General features: G+C 39.9%; 1 protein-coding gene across 6 annotated transcripts in view; it reads left to right on the top strand.

The window, feature by feature from the left end:
- Positions 1-230: 230 nt before the first annotated feature.
- The window catches only part of LOC127569622 (rho GTPase-activating protein 26-like), a 127,591-nt gene continuing 108,981 nt past the window's right edge, over positions 231-18,840 (top strand). For 5 of the 6 annotated variants that reach the window (XM_052014426.1, XM_052014423.1, XM_052014422.1 and 2 more), the window contains exon 1: positions 231-1,481. In XM_052014426.1, coding sequence (XP_051870386.1) covers positions 1,328-1,481 — 154 coding nt within the window. In that variant the 5' untranslated portion in view covers positions 231-1,327. The remainder of the gene's footprint in view (positions 1,482-18,840) is intronic. The other variant, XM_052014420.1, reaches the window with a different exon arrangement.

Raw genomic sequence — 18,840 nt, 5'->3', positions numbered from 1 at the left:
AACTATTCTACCCATCCCTTTAAGGTTTGGCCACACGCCCAAACGCAACACTCGCCTTTAATTCGTCCCCCCCCAAGTCCCGCCTACGAACAACGTTGAGGGATACGAATGCAGCTCAACCTAACTTGCTCCGTGTGACGAGGCGTGTGATTGGTCGGATCACCCATTGGCTGGCCCACCCGTCAATCGTTACCATAGGAATCGAGTTTGGTTGTCAGGCCGACGGAAGCGCGAGCGGAACCTTCATGAAGTTTCTCATCGAAAATGTGAAGCCATCGAAAGCCGCGGCCGACTCGACGCGATCCCACGGCAGCCTGGGTTTACAGCAGGGCGCAGCCAGGCCAGCTCCTGAGGGCGACACCAGTTAGGAGTCCGGGCTTAGACAACGCGAACCCTCGGGAGAGGCAACGGGCAGAGGGAAGGGAAGGGAGAAAAAGGCGCACACACACGCACCAGTGTGGGCAGGGATAGTGTCTCATCCACCGGAGGGAGGGAGAGGGACACACACACACACCAGTGTGGGCAGGGATAGTGTCTCACCCACCAGAGGAGAGGGACACACACACACACACACACCAGTGTGGGAAGGGATAGTGTCTCACCCATCAGAGGGAAGGGGGAGGGAGAGGGACACACACACACCAGTTTGGGCAGGGATAGTGTCTCACCCATCAGAGGGGTTGGGGGGTGGGGGAGAGGGAGACACACATCAGAGGGGAGGGAGAGGGACGCGCGCACACATATGCAAACCGCTCAGATTGGACACAGTGTCTCGTCCAATGGAAGATCCCTGGGTTAAGGACACACACATACGCTAGGGTGTGGGGAGATAATATCTCATCCATCAGAAGGAGACACACTAAAGGGGAGAGGGAAAGAGCATTTCACTTATCAGAGGGAAACACGCACACCAGGTTGGGGCGAAGGATTGTGCCTCACCCATTGGAGGGACACATGCAGTAAGGATAGTGAAAGAGGGAGACGGCCTCTGTCACAGTAGGACACACATACAGGAAGGATTAGAGAAAAACCAATATACAGTAACGGGTAGACCGGATAAAACTGACTGAGCCCAGAGATAGAGAGAGAGAGGGGAAAGTGCAAGCGAAAGCTCTCATCCAGAAACATCAGAGGGAGGGATAGGAAACAAGTGCTTAGGAACCGAGACAGAGGGTGTGGGAGCTCAGTGGGGTATTGTGTAAACTATTCATTGTAATCGTCTGCATTGCAGCAATTCCTTTGCAAAGGTGTTTGGAGCTGTGATCTTGTACTTTGGATCTTGGTGCTTTTGAACTGCCAATTGTTAGCCTTTCTGTTGTTGCTAATCATGGGCCTACCAGCACTGGAGTTCAGCGATTGTTACCTGGACAGCCCGCAGTTCCGGGATAAAATCAAGTCTCACGAAGCAGAGCTGGAAAAAACAAACAAGTTCATTAAAGCTCTGATTAAAGATGGAAAAGCATTGATTCAGGCATTAAAAAGTAAGTTTTTAAACACAGTCACTTATTTAAATGTCACGACGTGAGTTTCTGAAGGTTAGATTTGTTGAAATAATGAAAGATCTAAGTTTCTGTAACAAAACCTTGTAATAAAGTGATCATTTGTAATGGCAAATTTCAGAAAACTGAATGAAAAGGAAGCGTCTCTTGATTAAAGGTAGTTCATTACGTGCACTGATTACGCAAAACTTTCATTGTCTTCTGATTTAGTTGGGTTACGATAGATACCAACTAGTTCCAGTCATATTTTACATCATGGATGAGAGTTGGGTGAGCATTACGACCCTTTAAAATTAGATCGAGAAGAACATATTGATATACTACAGCTGTTTTAAAACTTGCAGCTTCTTCAAGCATTTACTTATAGGAGTAGGAAATGCTTATTTCGTTCTGTACAATATCTCCAATGTTTCAGAAAAAAATGTATTTAAAGTATAAATATATAGCCTATATTAGTTGGAAGATGCCTTATATTTATATAAACATTTTATTTATATATGATATTCTGTATGTTCTACAATTTTTTGATTTTGAAGTTAGCTTCAGTTTATTATATAAATCTAATATGACAAAACTAATTAAGTTGACAGCAAGACTGTGTTGCAACACTCTGAAGTGCAACTTATCACTTGCCAGAAGCAACAGATATCAAGTATCACAAATGCAAGTTGGTGTACATGGCCATGCTAAAAGTAACCCTTTAACATCAATCTGCACAAGTTAAATCAAAATAAATGTGGATTATCACAGTATATACTGTACATATTCATTGCATTTCAGTTGATTGCAATTTAATAATTACATTCAAAATGATAGTTTAAATGTCGCGAGGATTTGAATTGCATCCGGTCTTGTGGCTGTTAACAGTAATGTTATCATACGTAACTTTTAAGAAGCAGACGGGCTTGCTGTGATTCACAGAGATGGCAAAGTCATTGTTTTTTGTCTTCAATTTCTACACAAATTAAGCTTAGGTGCATTGTATTTTCTTTTGCTACAATATTGTACTTCATCTTTGTTCTGAGGTTCAGGCTGTTGAATTAACTGCTGGAATGGATTTACTTCGCTATTTTGCATTTGAATTGCAAAGAATTAACCTTTCTTAAACCTCATAACTTTATAATCCCCCAAGCTTTTAGTTCTCAAGGTTGCCTTTGAAATCTTCCAAGGTTTTTGAAACATTTATGAAGCTTAGACTTTGTCTCAGGAAGAAAGTTCTGACATTAATTATGGTCTATTCCTTATTTTGTGTTGTTTAGCTTGAATTATATGTTAATTTTACAAAACTGGAGAAATTTTACTACAGGATAATATTTTTAAAAGTAAGAATTAACTTTGAATTAGTAGAAGAAGATTGTTCCATGATGTAACTTCTGATAAGTTTGGCACTGTCAATGTATTCTTATGATGCCACTCAAGCAAAAGGGAAAAGGGTAGGTCTTGGAAAATGAAAACTGTCAACCTGTGGGAATTTTAATAATAGCAAAATTGAACTTAAGGCAGTGTCGTTGACAAGAACAGAAAGCTCGGAGAGCTTTGCAAACTGTCATTAGCCTGTAGCTAGTTTTCTGTTTCTCTCGAAGGTCAGTGTTTGGTCAGCTCCATCTGCTTTTTAATGTGAAGAACAGCCATTCCATCAAAACATTGAAATCACTTGAAGAGATTAACTCTTTGGCTGAACAACAGCTTCTCCACACAAACCAGATCAAAGATTTAATTCTCTACAGAAAACTAAAGATAAGCTTTACTTGACTTGTGGCATGTTTAAACAAGTGGCATTAACCTGATAACCCAATTTGTAAGTGAAAGTTTTATTTAAAAAAATTGAAGACCTATAAAATTTGAAGCAAATAAACAAACTGCTGGAGGAACTCTGCGGGTTGAGCAGTATCTGTGTGCGGGGTGGGTAGGAATTGTTGATGTTTTGGGTCAGTCCTGATGCAGGGTCTCAACTTGAAACGTTGACAACTCTTCCCCCAACCACCCCCCACAGATGCTGCTTGATCTGCCGAGTTCCTCCAGCAGTTTAGTTTTTGTTCCACATTCCAGCACCTGCAGAGTCTTGTGTTTCTATAAAATTTGGAGTATTGCCTTTGGTAAGAGAATAGACAGGTATAAATATATATTTGTGGGAACAGTTAAGTTTATCATTGTAAAAACAGGATTAAAAAAATGCATAATAGTTCAAAGCTATTCACTTTTCCAGTGATGGATTACCATGTTGGCAAACTGCAGGTCAAAAGTAGTCAGTTTAGTTTTGTGGCTCTATATATGTTTCAGAGATTGATCTGAAGAAGTCTCCTTTTCAGTTTGCAGATTTTCTTGCACATTACTTAGCAAGTACAGACATGAAAACAACATTTTCAAACTCCATTGTAGGGTGTGTCTGCAGATAATTGGCATTGTGCAGTTCTGAAAAATAATTTTGCAAAGCTACTAACTTTGTTTTTAGCACAGTTGATGGTTTGAGTGCTTGAGTTGAATAAAGTAGGTGTGCTTCTGGGAGCACTTTAGTTGTTATGACAAGTTGATTTCCATATTTTCTTATGACATAGAAGGAGGCCATTCCTGCCCATTGATTCTATGCCAGCACACAGATCAATCCCATTTCCTCAATAATTTTCCTTGTAACTTCCCCTGTTCCTGTTGGCTCCCCCAGATTCTGCCACTCACCTACAAATTAAACTAGTGCAATATACAATGGCCAATTAATCCACCAACCTGCATGTCTTTAGGATGTGATAGGAAATCCTTGTAGTCACAGGGAATGCAAAATCTACAGAGGCAGCACACGAGATCAGGATTGAATCCTGGTCGCTGTATTTGTGAGGCAACGTCTCCACTGTTTCTTGTAGTTTCAGTCCTTGATACTAATTTTTGCAACAAATTAACTTGTACTTTAGAGTTAATATGATTTCCATGATTACAGCAACTGTTGATGTGACTTTATTTTTTGAGATGATACGAGATTGATGCAAAGTTAGGGCTTGGGTTTAAATACGCTTTCTGATAGTGCTAGTTCCACTAATATCAGAAACTTTATGTAAATGGATATGCCAATATTATCCAGTAACTGACTGTGTGTAGACAAGGCTACATCTTGTGTTCTGAACTGGATATTTGTATTAGTCCTGAGTGCTTATTTCATTAGTTTGTGAGCAGACTGGGGAGAAACCTGAGATGAGACACATGCAAATTATTTAGAATGACAATTATGACCGTTAGCTTAATCAGTGCATCACATTTTTATATAGTAATATATAATAATTAACTCCTAAATCCTGCCAACATCAGTGAGTCATCTTACTTGATTTATACAAAATAATTTCTAGCTGCCCTACTACATGCTGAGTGTCTGAATCTGCTCAAAGCTTGGCATTGCAGCTTTCTGTTTAAAACCTGACTGACTTCTCAACAATTTTTGGATCAGATTGTCTACCTATATCTTTTTAAGTACCTTGCCTTCACAGTCAGATGGGATCAGAACTTCTTAAAAGGTTTTTATTGAATACTGAGACAGACTGGTGAATTGCTTATTTAGAATCAGTTAACTGATATCAGTCCCTTATTAATCCCTTGCAGTGGCCCACTTTTGCAATATAAACTTAAGTAATCCTATGAATTGTCCTTTTGATGCTTCTTAAAACCCACCTCTTTGACTATTGCCATTTGTACCAACCCCTCTACCTCTGTTTCGGTTCACCTTTGACTTAGAACCCTCTTGTGAAGCCCCTTGTAACACTTAACAATGCTGCGTATGTCGAGGTTGTTGTTCTATGAAATCAAGATCTTCTGTTTCATTTTTCAAGAATCAGTTGGATAAAAATCTACCCGTTTAAAAGTTCAAAGGCATGTGTCTTTGACGTATTGATCTAACTCTCATACTGGGAGTCTGTAATAAAAATTGTTTGCAAACTCCCAGTAATCTCCCAGGACTACCTACTTTGGAGCAGTTCAAGAAGAAGCTTCTCTATTACGTTCTGAAGGGCAATTAGTGATGGGCAATAAATGCCAGCCTGGCCAGCTATGCTGACATCCCAAAAATTAATTAACAATACATGTTCTCTTTTGAAAAAGTAACATTATTTTCTCTATTTTCTTTTTAAAATAACGCAGGAAGTCAAAACCACATTTAGTCTTCATGTGAAACGTTAGGGGCACAGGGGAGCAGAAATTGAATCAAGGAACACAAATATAATTTGGTACCCATTTTAATATTCCAAAAAACTTAATTTTGTACACTACTTTTATATTATTAATAACAACAAATAATTTGGGAAAGCTGTGATTGTTTAGAGCAAAGTGCTTCTGTGTGGCAGAGGTTAAACTGGAAAGTGCCAAACTGAGGTGGTGGCTCACAACTAGTGGAAGAATGTAATTGCACTGTGACAAAGCTTACAGAGACAAATTCCCTGCATTGGAATTCACAATGAGGAAACATTGGCAAAAGGAAGAATGGTTTTGTTGATTGAAATGTCTTTCAATTTTGAAATGTGTATGTATATTTTTTTAAATCACAGAGCAAATGTACTTACATTGCAAATAATTTTTGAGCTAGCTCTTTCACAACTTGTATTTGAAGAAATGAGACACAGTGTATTAGAATAGAAAGTCTTGGCACATCTATAGTTTCTATTATGACGTATACTTGTCTTCATTTAATTTAAAAGAAGACCATGATAACCATAACATACTGCTGAACACCTTGGGTTGTTCACTTTTGTTGTAATCAAAATTGAATGATCTATTCTGTGGCTTTGTGAAGGAAACATAAACTACCCATCTTTTTGAAACGGATTAAATGTATGAAGTTTTTTTCCCAATAAAGTGATGTGCATTTATTGGAAATTTCTATCAAGCTTGCAAAAATCAATAAGTAGTATCCACCACTGGTTGTAATGTGTGTTTAAGTAGGTATAATTTTGATGTAACTAGATCTACAAGTTCATCTTCACATGAGCTAAGCAGCTCTGCTGATGATTGTACAGTGTCATCTTTCAGAGCAGTGATAGATTTAGTGTGTTGATCAGTTATTTATAAAAATACCTGTTTAAAATTAGAACTTCAGTAAATGGAGTGAAAGGGACATCTGATTAAGGTACAGAAATAGCCAGCATGTGCAAAGCTATCAAAACCATCTTGCATGTGGAGAGTCCCATACTCCTTTGACTATAATGGCTAAGGAGTAATTCTGGCAACTTTAATTGTATTACACTGCTGAATGTTTCAAAGTTTGTAACATTACAGGTTTGCAGAATAAAAGGTGTTTTAATGTTTTAATATTTTTGATAAATTAGAATTGCAATTTAATACTATAGCACTGTTCTGGCTGACATGATTATCCAAGTTATTTTCAGATCATCTGCAAATAACTTGAATTTGCAGATGATCTGAAAATGGTCTGAAAATTTGCAGATGATCAGGTGGCAGAGGCCATCTGCAACAACACTGGCGAGTAGCTGGTAAGTAAAGGTAAGGTTTACTGTTTATAACTTTTAAGTAGAGTACAACTAGGTAGGGGTAAAAAAAAGTTCAGATGGAGGGCAAGGTGATGTGCTGTGGCTGCTTGATGTGGGAGCTAGTGGACCCTGCTGTGGTGCACGGTGACAACATCTGCAGTGTGCTTGAGGCTGGAGGAACTTCGGCTCAGAATTGATGAGCTGGAGTCGCAGCTTCAAACACTGCGAAACATCAGGGAGGGAGAGAGTTATGTAGATGCTGTGCATCGGGAGGTAGTCACTCCCCTTAGAGCAGGAACTTATAGGGTTCAGGAGCCAGATAGATGGGTGACTGTCAGGGGAGAGAAAAAGAAAGGGAACACGCAGACAGTGCAGACGACCCCAGAGGCTGTTTCCCTCAATAACAGGTGTTCCGCTTTGGATGCTGTTGAGGGGGATGACCTACAGGGATCAAGTGGCAGAAGCCAGGTCTCTGGCACTGGGACTGGTCCTGCAGCTCAGAAGGGAAGGGAGGAGAAGGGGAGGGCAATAGTGATAGGGGACTCGATAGTCAGGGGAACAGACAGGAGGTTCTGTGGATGTGAACGAGAATCCCAGATGGTATGTTGCCTCCCAGGTGCCAGGGTCCATGATGTCTCTGATCGGGTCCACGGCATTCTTGAGCAGGAGGGAAAGCAGCCAGAAGTCGTGGTACATGTTGGTACCAACGACATAGGTAGGAAGAGGGATGAGGCCCTGAAAAGGGAGTTTAGGGAGCTAGGCAGAAGGCTGAAGAACAGGACCTCAAGGGTAACAATCTCAGGATTGCTGCCAGTGCCACGTGATAGTGAAGGTAAGAATAGGAGGAGATGGCAGATGAATGCGTGGCTGAGGAGTTGGTGCAGGGGGCAAGGTTTTAGATTTTTGGATCATTGGGATCTCTTCTGGGGAAGGTGGGACCTGTACAGAGTGGATGGGTTACACCTGAACTCGAGGGGGACCAATATCCTTGCAGGCAGGTTTGTTAGTGTGGTTTGGGAGGGTTTAAACTAGTTTGCAAGGGGGATGGGAACCGGAGGGATAGGTCAGTGGAGTAAAGTCAGATCTAACATATAGAGAGGCTTTGAGGAAGGAGAAGCAAAGTATAGGGTATAAAAGTAGTAAGGTGGATGGGCTAAAGTGCATTTACTTAAATGCAAGAAGTATCAGGAATAAGGGTGATGAACTGAGAGCTTGGATAAATACATGGAACTATGATATTGTGGCTCCTGCAGAGACTTGGCTGTCACCAGGGCAGGAATGGATACTGAATATTCCCAGATTTCAGTGTTTTAAAAGGGATGGTGGGGGGGGGGGGGGGGGAAGAAGAAGAAGAAGGAGAAGAAGAGGAGGAGGAGGGGTGGCGTTACTGGTAAGGGATACCATTACAGCTGCAGAAAGGGTGGATAAGGTAGAAGGATCCTCTCTAGAGTCAGTATGGGTGGAAGTTAGGGACAAAAAAGGAGCAGTTACTCTACTGGAAGTATTCTATAGGCCCCCCGGTAGCAGCAGGGATACTGAGGAGCAGATTGGGAGGCAGATTTTGGAAAGGTGCAAAAATAATAGGGTTGTTATCATGGGAGACTTCAACTTCCCAAATGTTGATTGGCACCTGCTTAGTACCAAAGGTTTAGACGGGGCAGAGTTTGATAAGTGTGTCCAAGATGGAGTCCTGTCACAGTATATTGACAGGCCGACTAGAGGGAATGCCATATTAGATCTAGTATTAGGTAATGAACTGGGTCAGGTGACAGATCTCTTGGTGGGTGAGCATTTGGGGGACAGTGACCACCGCTCCCTAACCTTTAGCATTGTCATGGACAAGGATAGGAGCAAAGAGGATGGGAAGATATTTAATTGGGGAAGGGCAAATTATGAGGCTATAAGGCTAGAACATGCGAGTGTAAATTGGGGTGATATTTTTGAAGGGAAATGTACTATGGAGATGTGGTCATTGTTCAGGGATCTCTTGCAGGATGTTAGGGATAAATTTGTCCCAGTGAGGCAGAGAAAGAATGGCAGGGTGAAGGAACCATGGGTGACAAGAGAGGTGGAACTTCTAGTTAGGGAGAAGAAGGCAGCATACATAAGGTGTAGGCAGCAAGGATCAGGTAGGTCACTTGAGGAATATAGGGTAGCGAGGAAAGGGGCTGAGGAGAGCAAGAAGGGGACATGAAAGGGCCTTGGCGAGTAGGGTTAAGGAAAACCCCAAGGCATTTTTCATTTATGTGAAGGGCAGAAGGATGACGAGTAAAGGTAGGACCGATTAGACACAGAGGTGGGAAGATGTGCCTGGAAGCTGTGGAAGTGGGTGAGGCCCTCAATGAATACTTCAGTATTCACCAAAGAGAGGGGTCTTGATGACGCTGAGGACAGTGTTGGTAAGGTTAATGTTCTAGAGCATGTCGATATCAAGAGAGAGGATGTGTTGGAACTGTTAGAAAATATTAGGACAGATAAGTACCCGGGGCCTGACGGAATATTCCCCAGGCTGCTCTGCGAGGGAGGAGATTGCTGAACCGTTGGCTAGGATCTTTGAGTCCTCGTTGTCCATGGGAATGGTACTGGAGGATTGGAGGGTGGCAAATGTTGTCCCCTTGTTCAAGAAAGGTAGTAGGGATAGTCCAGGGAATTACAGACCAGTGAGCCTTACGTCTGTGGTGGGCAAGCTGTTGGAAAGAATTCTAAGAGATAGGATCTATGGGCATTTAGAGAATCATAGTCTGATCAGGGAGAGCCAGCATGGCTTTGTGAAGGGCAGATCATATCTCACAAGCCTGATAGTGTTCTTTGAGGAGGTGACCAGACAGATTGATGAGGGTAGTGTAGTAGATGTGGTCTACATGGATTTTAGTAAGGCATTTGACAAGGTTCCACATGGTAGGCTTCTTCAGAAGGTCAGTGGCCAAGGGATCCAGGGAAGCTTGGCTGTGTGGATTCAGAAGTGGCTTGCCTGTAGAAAGCAGAGGGTTGTGGTGGAGGGAGTGCATTCAGATTGGAGGGCTGTGACTAGCGCTGTCCCACAAGGATCGGTTCTGGGACCTCTGCTTTTTGTGATTTTCATTAATGACTAGGATGAGGGGGTAGAAGGGTGGATTGGCAAGTTTGCAGATTACACAAAGGTTGGTGGTGTTGTGGATAGTGTAGAGGATTGTTGAAGATTGCAGAGGGACATTGATAGGATGCAGAGCTGGGCTGAGAAGTGGCAGATGGAGTTCAATCCGGAGAGGTGTGAGGTGGTACACTTTGGAAGGACAAACTCCAAGGCGGAGTACAAGGTTAATGGCAGGATTCTAGGCAGTGTGGAGGAGCAGAGGGATCTGGGGGTTCATATCCACAGATCTCTGAAAGTTGCCTCACAGGGGGATAGCATAGTTAAGAAAGCTTATGGGATGTTAGCATTCATAAGTCGTGGGATCGAGTTTAAGAGCTGCGAGGTAATGATACAGCTCTACAAAACTCTGGTTAGACCACACATAGAGTACTGTGTTTAGTTCTGGTCGCGTCATTATAGGAAGGATGTGGAAGCGTTGGAAAGGGTGCAGAGGAGATTTACCAAGATGCTGCCTGGTTTAGAGAGTATGGATTATGAGGAGAGACTAAGGGAGCTAGGGCTTTACTCTTTGGAGAGAAGGAAGACGAGGGGAGACATGATAGAGGTATACACAATATTAAGAGTAATAGGTAGAGTAGACAGCCAGTGCCTCTTTCCCAGGGCACCAATGCTCAATACAAGAGGGCGTGGCTTTAAAGTAATGGGTGGGAAGTTCAAGGGAGATATCAGAGGAAGGTTTTTTACCCAGAGAGTGGTTGGGGCATGGAATGCACTGCCTAGGGTGGTGGTGGAGGTAGGTACATTGGTCAAATTCAAGAGGTTGCTAGATAAGCATATGGAGGAATTTAAAATAGAGGGATATGTGGGAGGAAGGGGTTAGATAGTCTTAGGTGAGGTTTAAAGGTCGGCACGACATTGTGGGCCAAAGGGCCTGTATTATGCTGTACTGTTCTATGATTCTATGATCTTTGTAGCTATACAAATTGTGATCAAAATCTGTAAGCTGTGATCATGGTGTGATCAAAATGGTTCATGTCGCTGATTTAGATAAGTTAACATTCACCTGTTGTCTACAGTTATGTTAATCACTTTATAAAGAACCCCTAAAATTTCCAGTAAAGTTATTACATTACATCAAATTTTGAAATCAAGCCAGAATTTTACGATGATATTTTTGATATATTTGTTATATTATTTTACAAAACATCTTGAAAGGAAAAGTGAGCATGTCACGTCTAGCTGATTATATAAAAGTTAAGTTAGAATTCAATAGAAAGTCTTTTCAAATTGGCTTTGCCCTTCAAGAATTCCAGACAATAACTGAATCAAAGCCCATCTTTGTGGAAGGTTATCTTTGTTGTACTCTGCTTTATCCTTCTGGGGACAAGCATGCGTGTTCGAGTAATGAATTGTTTTCTAATCACATTCTTCTTGGTATTTAAGCTGTTGTATGCAAAAGTAAAAGCTCCCTTTCATCTCAGACCTTATAATACTTAAATGTCAGTTTTATTTAAACATACTTTTGGTCAAAATCATGCATATTGAATTTGATCCAGTAATGATATCTTTTCTTAACCTTGGAGCAATGTCAGGCTGTCTGTTTTGCTCGGTGTACATATTTGTACTAAAAGCAAATACGAGATGAATTTAATTTTACAGATCTTATTAAATTACATTCTTGCAATTTTGAAGGTCTCAGAAATGATTGACTTGTACTTTTTCAGACACTATTCGTTTGTATTTGAAAAGTATGTTTATTCAGGAACGTTTGAGCAGTTAACTAATATGTGTGTAATAATTTGTGAATTTGAAACCATGTGAGAAATTAGTTCATTTTGCTGGTCCCAGAATTTGTTGCCCAAAATTTATCCACCTTTGTGCAAATTTTCACTAGTGAAATAAGTCTTCTCCAAATAATCATCATTAACAGGCCATAAAAGCAAAGAACAACTGCAGAAGATGGAAGATACTCAGCAGTTCAAACAGCGTATGTGGAGGGCAATATGTCTTAAACTATAATAAATGTGAGAATGCATGTTTGTTTTTCCCTGATACTTCCATGTTAGTGTGAGTTTGGTAACAAGGGATGGGTTTTCCTTAGCTTGGTAATATTATTAAAATGGTTAGCATGAAATTAAAGTGTGTTTCTCTATACTTGTGCCAACTCTCATTGATAATGAACGGTTAATGGAAGTTCTGTATTTTGGCCATTGGAAACTCTTGTCTAATTGAAATTGCAAATAGATCATTTTTTACTTCCACTATTCTTCAACGTGCCATAACTTTTCTGGGGTTCTTTTGTATACTGTTGCACTGTGGGAATGCATAAGTTAGGTAATTTACATTTTCTTTGTTAAATAAAATAAGCTCTATTTTTAAAATGGGCTGTAGATGTGTCAGTTGAGTGTATTGTGTAATTTTAAAGCTTTAAAAACAAATAATTTTGAGCTAAAGCTTTGCAGGATTGAAACTGTTTAAAAGCTTGTTTTAGAAGGTGGAACATCCGGCACAACTCAGTCTCTTGATACTGTGGTTAGCATGTAAAATGGTTCAAACTAATACACATGTACAAATTTACTACATTGCCAATCTTTGCTCTGTAGTTCTGAACTTGAATATAGCTTTGTCATTTGAAAGGAATAGTTTATTTTGACCTTGCTTTAGTGACTAATGAGATAAATTGTTGCAAATGAATTTTCTGTTTTTGTTTCAGTTCAGTGGCAGTATGGGCTGTTTACTGCTCTTCAAAGCCAATTAAAATAGCTTGCCACTGACCTGGTTGAGATTGAGGAACTCTGCAGGCAAACGGTTAAGTTTGATACCATTATGATCAACACAGCCTGATGCTGTATCATGTGGTTTGTCAACCAGCCTGTGGAAAAGCTTTTTGTGATTTGTAATTCTTAAATGCAGGCGTCATTTGAAGCTCTGAACAAGGCTAAAATTATGAATGATTGAATTCAAAATTTAAGAGGCACCATAAAACATTTGTAACAGAAAAGTAGCCTAGTTGTCAATATTGTGCTATTGCTCTGGTCCAGATTAAGGGTAGATTTAATATTTTTGAGTACTGTGTTAAATTAATTGGGGAAAAATTACAGTGTTGCCAATTTATATTTGATGAAAATGGGAGATGGGAACCTACATTAAGTGGAATTAAATGCTATGTGTAAACATTTATTAAAAGTTGATCTGTGTGACTATTCATTGGTTTTCCAAATAATTACTTGGCTAAGATTTAATCTCCTGAAACAACTGGTAATGCAGGATCTCTGCCTAGCATACTAATGTGATAGCTCTAATTAAAATGCATGTCATTTCTTAGTCCTTGACAGTGCACACCTTCTTGATAATAGTGCTCATTACTGGTGTTATTTTTTGATGCATTATGTTCTGTCGCATTGTCTGATTAAAAGAGGGTAGTAGTAGAGACATTGCATATTGTTTTTGAGATTTAGCTGGACGATTGATGCAGTTGACCTTTCATTTTGCAATTTGGTTTTTTATTTAGTCTTTTGCCTAGCAAGGCTATCAATTATCACCAATTAGTTGTTCCTTGATTTATTATTAATATATTTGAGTTGGGTATCAGGCTGTTAACCAGACTTTTAAGCTGCTTGTGGTTATTCCATTGCATTCTAATTGTAGCAGTTATAGAACATTGAATCCTACAGTGGGGAAGTAGGTCCCTGGCCCACCAAGTCTGTGCTAACCATCAAGCATTTGTTCTTTCTCAAACAAAATGCAGGGAAAACTTAGTAAGTCAAGCAGTGTCAGTGGAGAGAACAGTCAACGTTTGGGGTCTGTGACTCTTTTTCAGAAGCAACCCATTTTCCCCAGTTATTGTTGAACTGGTACTCAGTTCAATTTCACCATTGCCTTTTCTAACTACACGTTTTCATTCCTATTATGGCTTTCATTGGGGGGAAAAAACCTTTAGCATGATTACCTAAAAGATGACAATTAGCATGATTACCTAAAAGATGACAATTATCTCTATAGATTTGTTTGCCTTGTATTTTTTTGTCATTTGATTTCTACTTTCTCTGAAAGCCAAGGCAATTGCACTTACAAATAGACAAAATACTTATTACTTGCATATGGATTTCTATAGGAAATGGAATACAACAAGGTCTTGTGGACTGACAAAATAATGTAATGCTTAACCTTGATAGATACCATGAATATTCAGGGTGTGGAGGGATAAGGATCTTGTCCAAGATTTAATTTAATTCAGCATTGTGTTTGGTGCAGACATCTTGGGCCAAAGAGCCTGTTCCTGTGCTATACTGTTCTATGTTCTGATTTAAAAGGTTAAAAAAAAGACTAACTGGAATGAAGTTGAGGACTAGTTTATGTTGATAGAATTGGATACTTCATATGTAGCAGCAAGGTTATCAATGGACAATGTACCCAACAGAAAGTTTAAATAAATTGATGTATGAGCCTCATAGCAATGTTTCTGCTTGCTTATTGCCTGATTGGTCTCTTATACTGAGCTGTTAATGTCACAGTGCCCCAGGTATATGATAATGCCACTATTAGAGAACCCTGCATGATTTTGCTTTATCTGCACGTCTTGCTTCTCTGAGCAAGGTTTTTGGTTTCCTATGATACTATGAGCTGTTTGCATTGATGCCAAATCAAAAGTGGATTGACACAGATTTCATGTAGATCAATCTTTACTGTGGATGTTTCAATCTACAATGAGGTTAATGCCATTGAAGATTTGTTAAAATGGGACCTGCCATCTAACTTATTTCAAGTTTGCAAGCCATAAATTCTGAATAAATACCCAGTAAATGAGATTGGTATATTCTTTTGTCAGGCAGTGGAAGTTGTTCTCTTCAGCAAATGTGTTGCGTTTCTAACAATTCAATTTAACTTTTGTGACAGTATTGTTAATGACACTACTTGCCATACACTGTCACTTCACCTGTGATGTTAATTTGTGATTTTGCAAAAGTAACATCAATAGCTGTTGCATGCCATTTGAGATTGTTAGAAACTATCTTTTACCAGCGTATTATTTAGGGAAATTGGGCACTTACATTTCATGAAATTAGAATGAAACATTCCATCTTGAAAGTTGGAAAACATGCATGTTTTTGTTATGTTGTTAAGATTTTTAAAATAATTTCTCACATTGGATGTATTAAATGAGTGTCATAGAGTTGTACAGCATAGAAATGGGCTCTTCAGCCCATCGGTTCAATGCTGACCATCATGCCTGTCTATTATTAATCTCGCTTGCATTAATTCCATATCACTCTATGCCTTGCTCATTGAAGTACCTGTACGGAAGCCTCTTAAATGTTGCTACTGTTCCTGCCTCCTCCACCTTCTCTGGCAACCCATCCAAATACTAACTACTCTTTCTGTGAAAAATTTAACCCTTGACCCCCCTTTAAACCTGCTCCCTCTCACCTTAAACCCAATCCCTCTAGTTTTAGACATCCCTTCCATGGGAAACGGGCACTGGCTTTTTACCCTATCTATCCCTCCCATAATTTTACATATCTCTGTTGTGTCACCTCTTAGCCTCCTTTGCTCTGGGAGAAATAGACCCAGCCCATCCAATCTCTCCTTATAACTCAAGCCATCCAATCCAGGCAACACCCTTGTAAATCTTTTCTACACCTTCTTGAGCTTAATCACACCCTTCCAGTAGTACAGTGACATTTTGTACGGCAAGCGTATCATTTGCCTTCTTTACCACCCTGTCTACCTGTGTTGTCTCTTTCAGGGAATGATGTACTTGTACCCATAGGTCTCTCTGTTCATCAAACTCTCCAGGGTCCTGTGTATGCCCTGTGCTGGTTTAACTTCCCAAAATACATCACTTCATAGTCGTGTAAGTTGCATTCCATCTGCCATGTGTGTTAGAGGGCTGAGTGTACAAGTTAACGTGGGAGATTTAGGGACAGTTAAGTCACAAAGAAAATTTTATCAGATCTGTTTCCTGTGTGCTGCTATTTTGAAAATGGATGAGATTTGGTGCTAACCCATAATGTGAGCAAGGGGAACAGAAGGTGAATTTTGTGAAATCCTTCCCTTAAATTGGAAGAATCTTAGAAGGAAATTATTAAAGGCTTTGAATAGTAACTAGGCAAAAGAATGTTGATTAACTTTTGCCCTTTCTGTCCTGTGGACAAGAAGTCACCTGTTCTGCCAACCTCCTGTGCTGCGTCAGCTAAGATTTGCATCGGTATGGATTTTATTTTTATGATTTTGTACCACTTTCACAAAATCTTTAACTGTCTATAGTCTATGAACAGAATAATTAGCCTTCTGAACTTGAGGATAGGCTGAGGCAATGTGATCACTTGTGTTAGGATTTAGCCTTCATTGTACCATTTTGTATATTTGATACAGAATACTTGTTTTGATATGGGAAAAACTCAAAATTATGTCCTAAACATAACTATTTTCTTGCCCTTTTGTACCAGCACACTTGTGAAGTGTTTGTGGGACATTTTGATATGGATTTGTATTGATTAGGGTGACTGAGCTTGTGCCAAAATCTGTTAGGCATGAAAAGCTACCTGATGGTGCAATGGTTTTAAGTGCTTTGCAAACAAATTTACTCATGCATGGGCCTCTGTGGGCTTATATACTCTGCCTGCTGGGTGTGTTACAGTGATGTTAGTAGGCATGAAACATGCAATTGATGTCACTGTTATAAATCTATATTCCTAGTAGTTGGACCTCAACTGCATGAGCAGGCCTTCACTGGATGGAGCAGGCCTATTCCAGCTTTAGTTAAATGGCCTTGCCTACCTATGCTGAAGCAGTGATTTGAATCATTGTTATTATTGTATTATTAGATAAATTATTAGAATTCTGGAAGTCCACACATCCTATATCTACTCATTCGCCTTTCTTCACCCTGTTTGTTACGTCCTCACAGAGCTGATAACCTGCCCATATATTAGATGGGCTACTGGAAAATAAAATTGGCAATAAAAGAGATACTGTAAAAGATATTCAAGATATTGGTCAAGATGTCAAAATGATACTTTTATGGAAGTTTAAATTTACAGTAAGTTTATTAATGATTTCAAACCAGGTCTTTTGAATACTGCCCTTAGTACTCCAGGAATTTTGGTTGTTGACAGAGGTGGTTGATTGCAAATAATGATTTGGATTTTATGGTCCGCAGCCAAGGGAATAGTGCTTATCACTGATCTCAATGAAACCTGCTCACAAAAATTTAGCTGACACTGTTATGTGAATTTCTCCTTTCCAATTGGAGGCAGTTGCATCTCCTTTGAAAACATTTAGCATTTTCAATACCCTTTTTAATAGCAAAAACATATCATGCAAAGATGATTCTGTGTTGATTGCATCTCTGCAAACTGCAACTGTGCAATCTGTGGAGGAGTAGAATTTCCAAATTCCGTATTTAATTATGGGTGGAGATTCCAAAATCTGTTGTATATTATAATTAGCTAGAATACTGACACTATTGTTTCCATTACAATTGCAAATTCATGATAAATACTTTTCATAACAACTTGCATTAATGTAATGCTTTTGAGAAAAAGGGGCACAGCTGCGAGGTGATGTTGAAGCTCTATAGAACTCTGGTCAGACCACACTTGGAGTATTGTGTTCAGTTCTGGTCGCCTCATTGGTATTGGCTTATTGTTGTCACTTGTACCGAGGTACAGTGAAAAGCTTGTCTTACAAACCGATCGTACAGGTCAATTCATTACACAGTGCAGTTACATTGAGTTAGTACAGAGCATTGATGTAGTACAGGTAAAAACAATAACAGTAAAGTGTCACAGCTACAGAGAAAGTGCAGTGCAATAAGGTGCAAGGTCACAACAAGGTAGATCGTGAGGTCATAGTCCATCTCATCGTATAAGGGAACCTTTCAATAGTCTTATCACTGGGGTAGAAGCTGTCCTCAAGTCTGGTGGTATGTGCCCTCAGGCTCCTGTATCTTTTGCCTGATGGAAGAGGAGAGAGGAGAGAGGAGAGAAGAGAGAATGGAAGGACATGGAAGCTTTAAAGAGGGTGCAGAGGAGATTTGCCAGGATGTTGCCTGGATTGAAGAGCATGTCTTATGAGGATAGGTTGAGTGAGCTTGGGCTTTTCTCTTTGGAGAGGAGGAGGATGAGAGGTGAATTGATAGAGGTGTACAAGATGATAAGAGGCATAGATTGAGGGGACAGTCAGAGACTTTTTCCCAGTGCGACAATGGCTAATATGAGGGGACATAATTTTCAGGTGATTGGAGGAAGGTATAAGGGGGATATCAGGGGTAAGTTTTTTACACGGAGTGGTGCGCGCGTAGAACGCACTGCCTGCAGATGTTGTGGGGTCAGATGCATTGGGGACATTTAAGAGACTTTTAGATAGACACATGAATGATAGAAAAATAGGGGGCTATGTGGGAGGGAAGGGTTAGATAGATCTTAGAACAGGATAAAATGTCATCATAACATTGTGGGCTGAAGGGCCTGTACTGTGCTGTAGTGTTCTATGTTCTAATCAAAGGAAGACAAACCTAGAAGAGTGGGAAAAAAAAGGTCAAATTTAATGATTTTATATAAGATCTAAATGGAAGAGAGGAATGAACAAGATGGAGAGCTTTAAAGAGAGATTTAAGGAGAAATGCATACAGACTTAAAGACAAAGCCCAAAATAACAAACAACTTCTTTTCTCTGCTTCCAAATGTTTTACAAACCCACCTATCAAACGTCACCATGTCCACCAATCCTCACCAAAAACCACGTGTGAGGAACATGTGTTCTTTGTCTCTGGGAAAGAGATGATCTATTCAAATCCCTTTGCCTT

The sequence above is a fragment of the Pristis pectinata genome, chromosome 4 (genome assembly GCF_009764475.1).
Source record: "Pristis pectinata isolate sPriPec2 chromosome 4, sPriPec2.1.pri, whole genome shotgun sequence".
NCBI classification, from domain to species: Eukaryota; Metazoa; Chordata; class Chondrichthyes; order Rhinopristiformes; family Pristidae; genus Pristis; species Pristis pectinata.
Note: the sequence above shows the minus strand (reverse complement) of the source record. Positions and strands in the feature narration are given on the sequence as shown.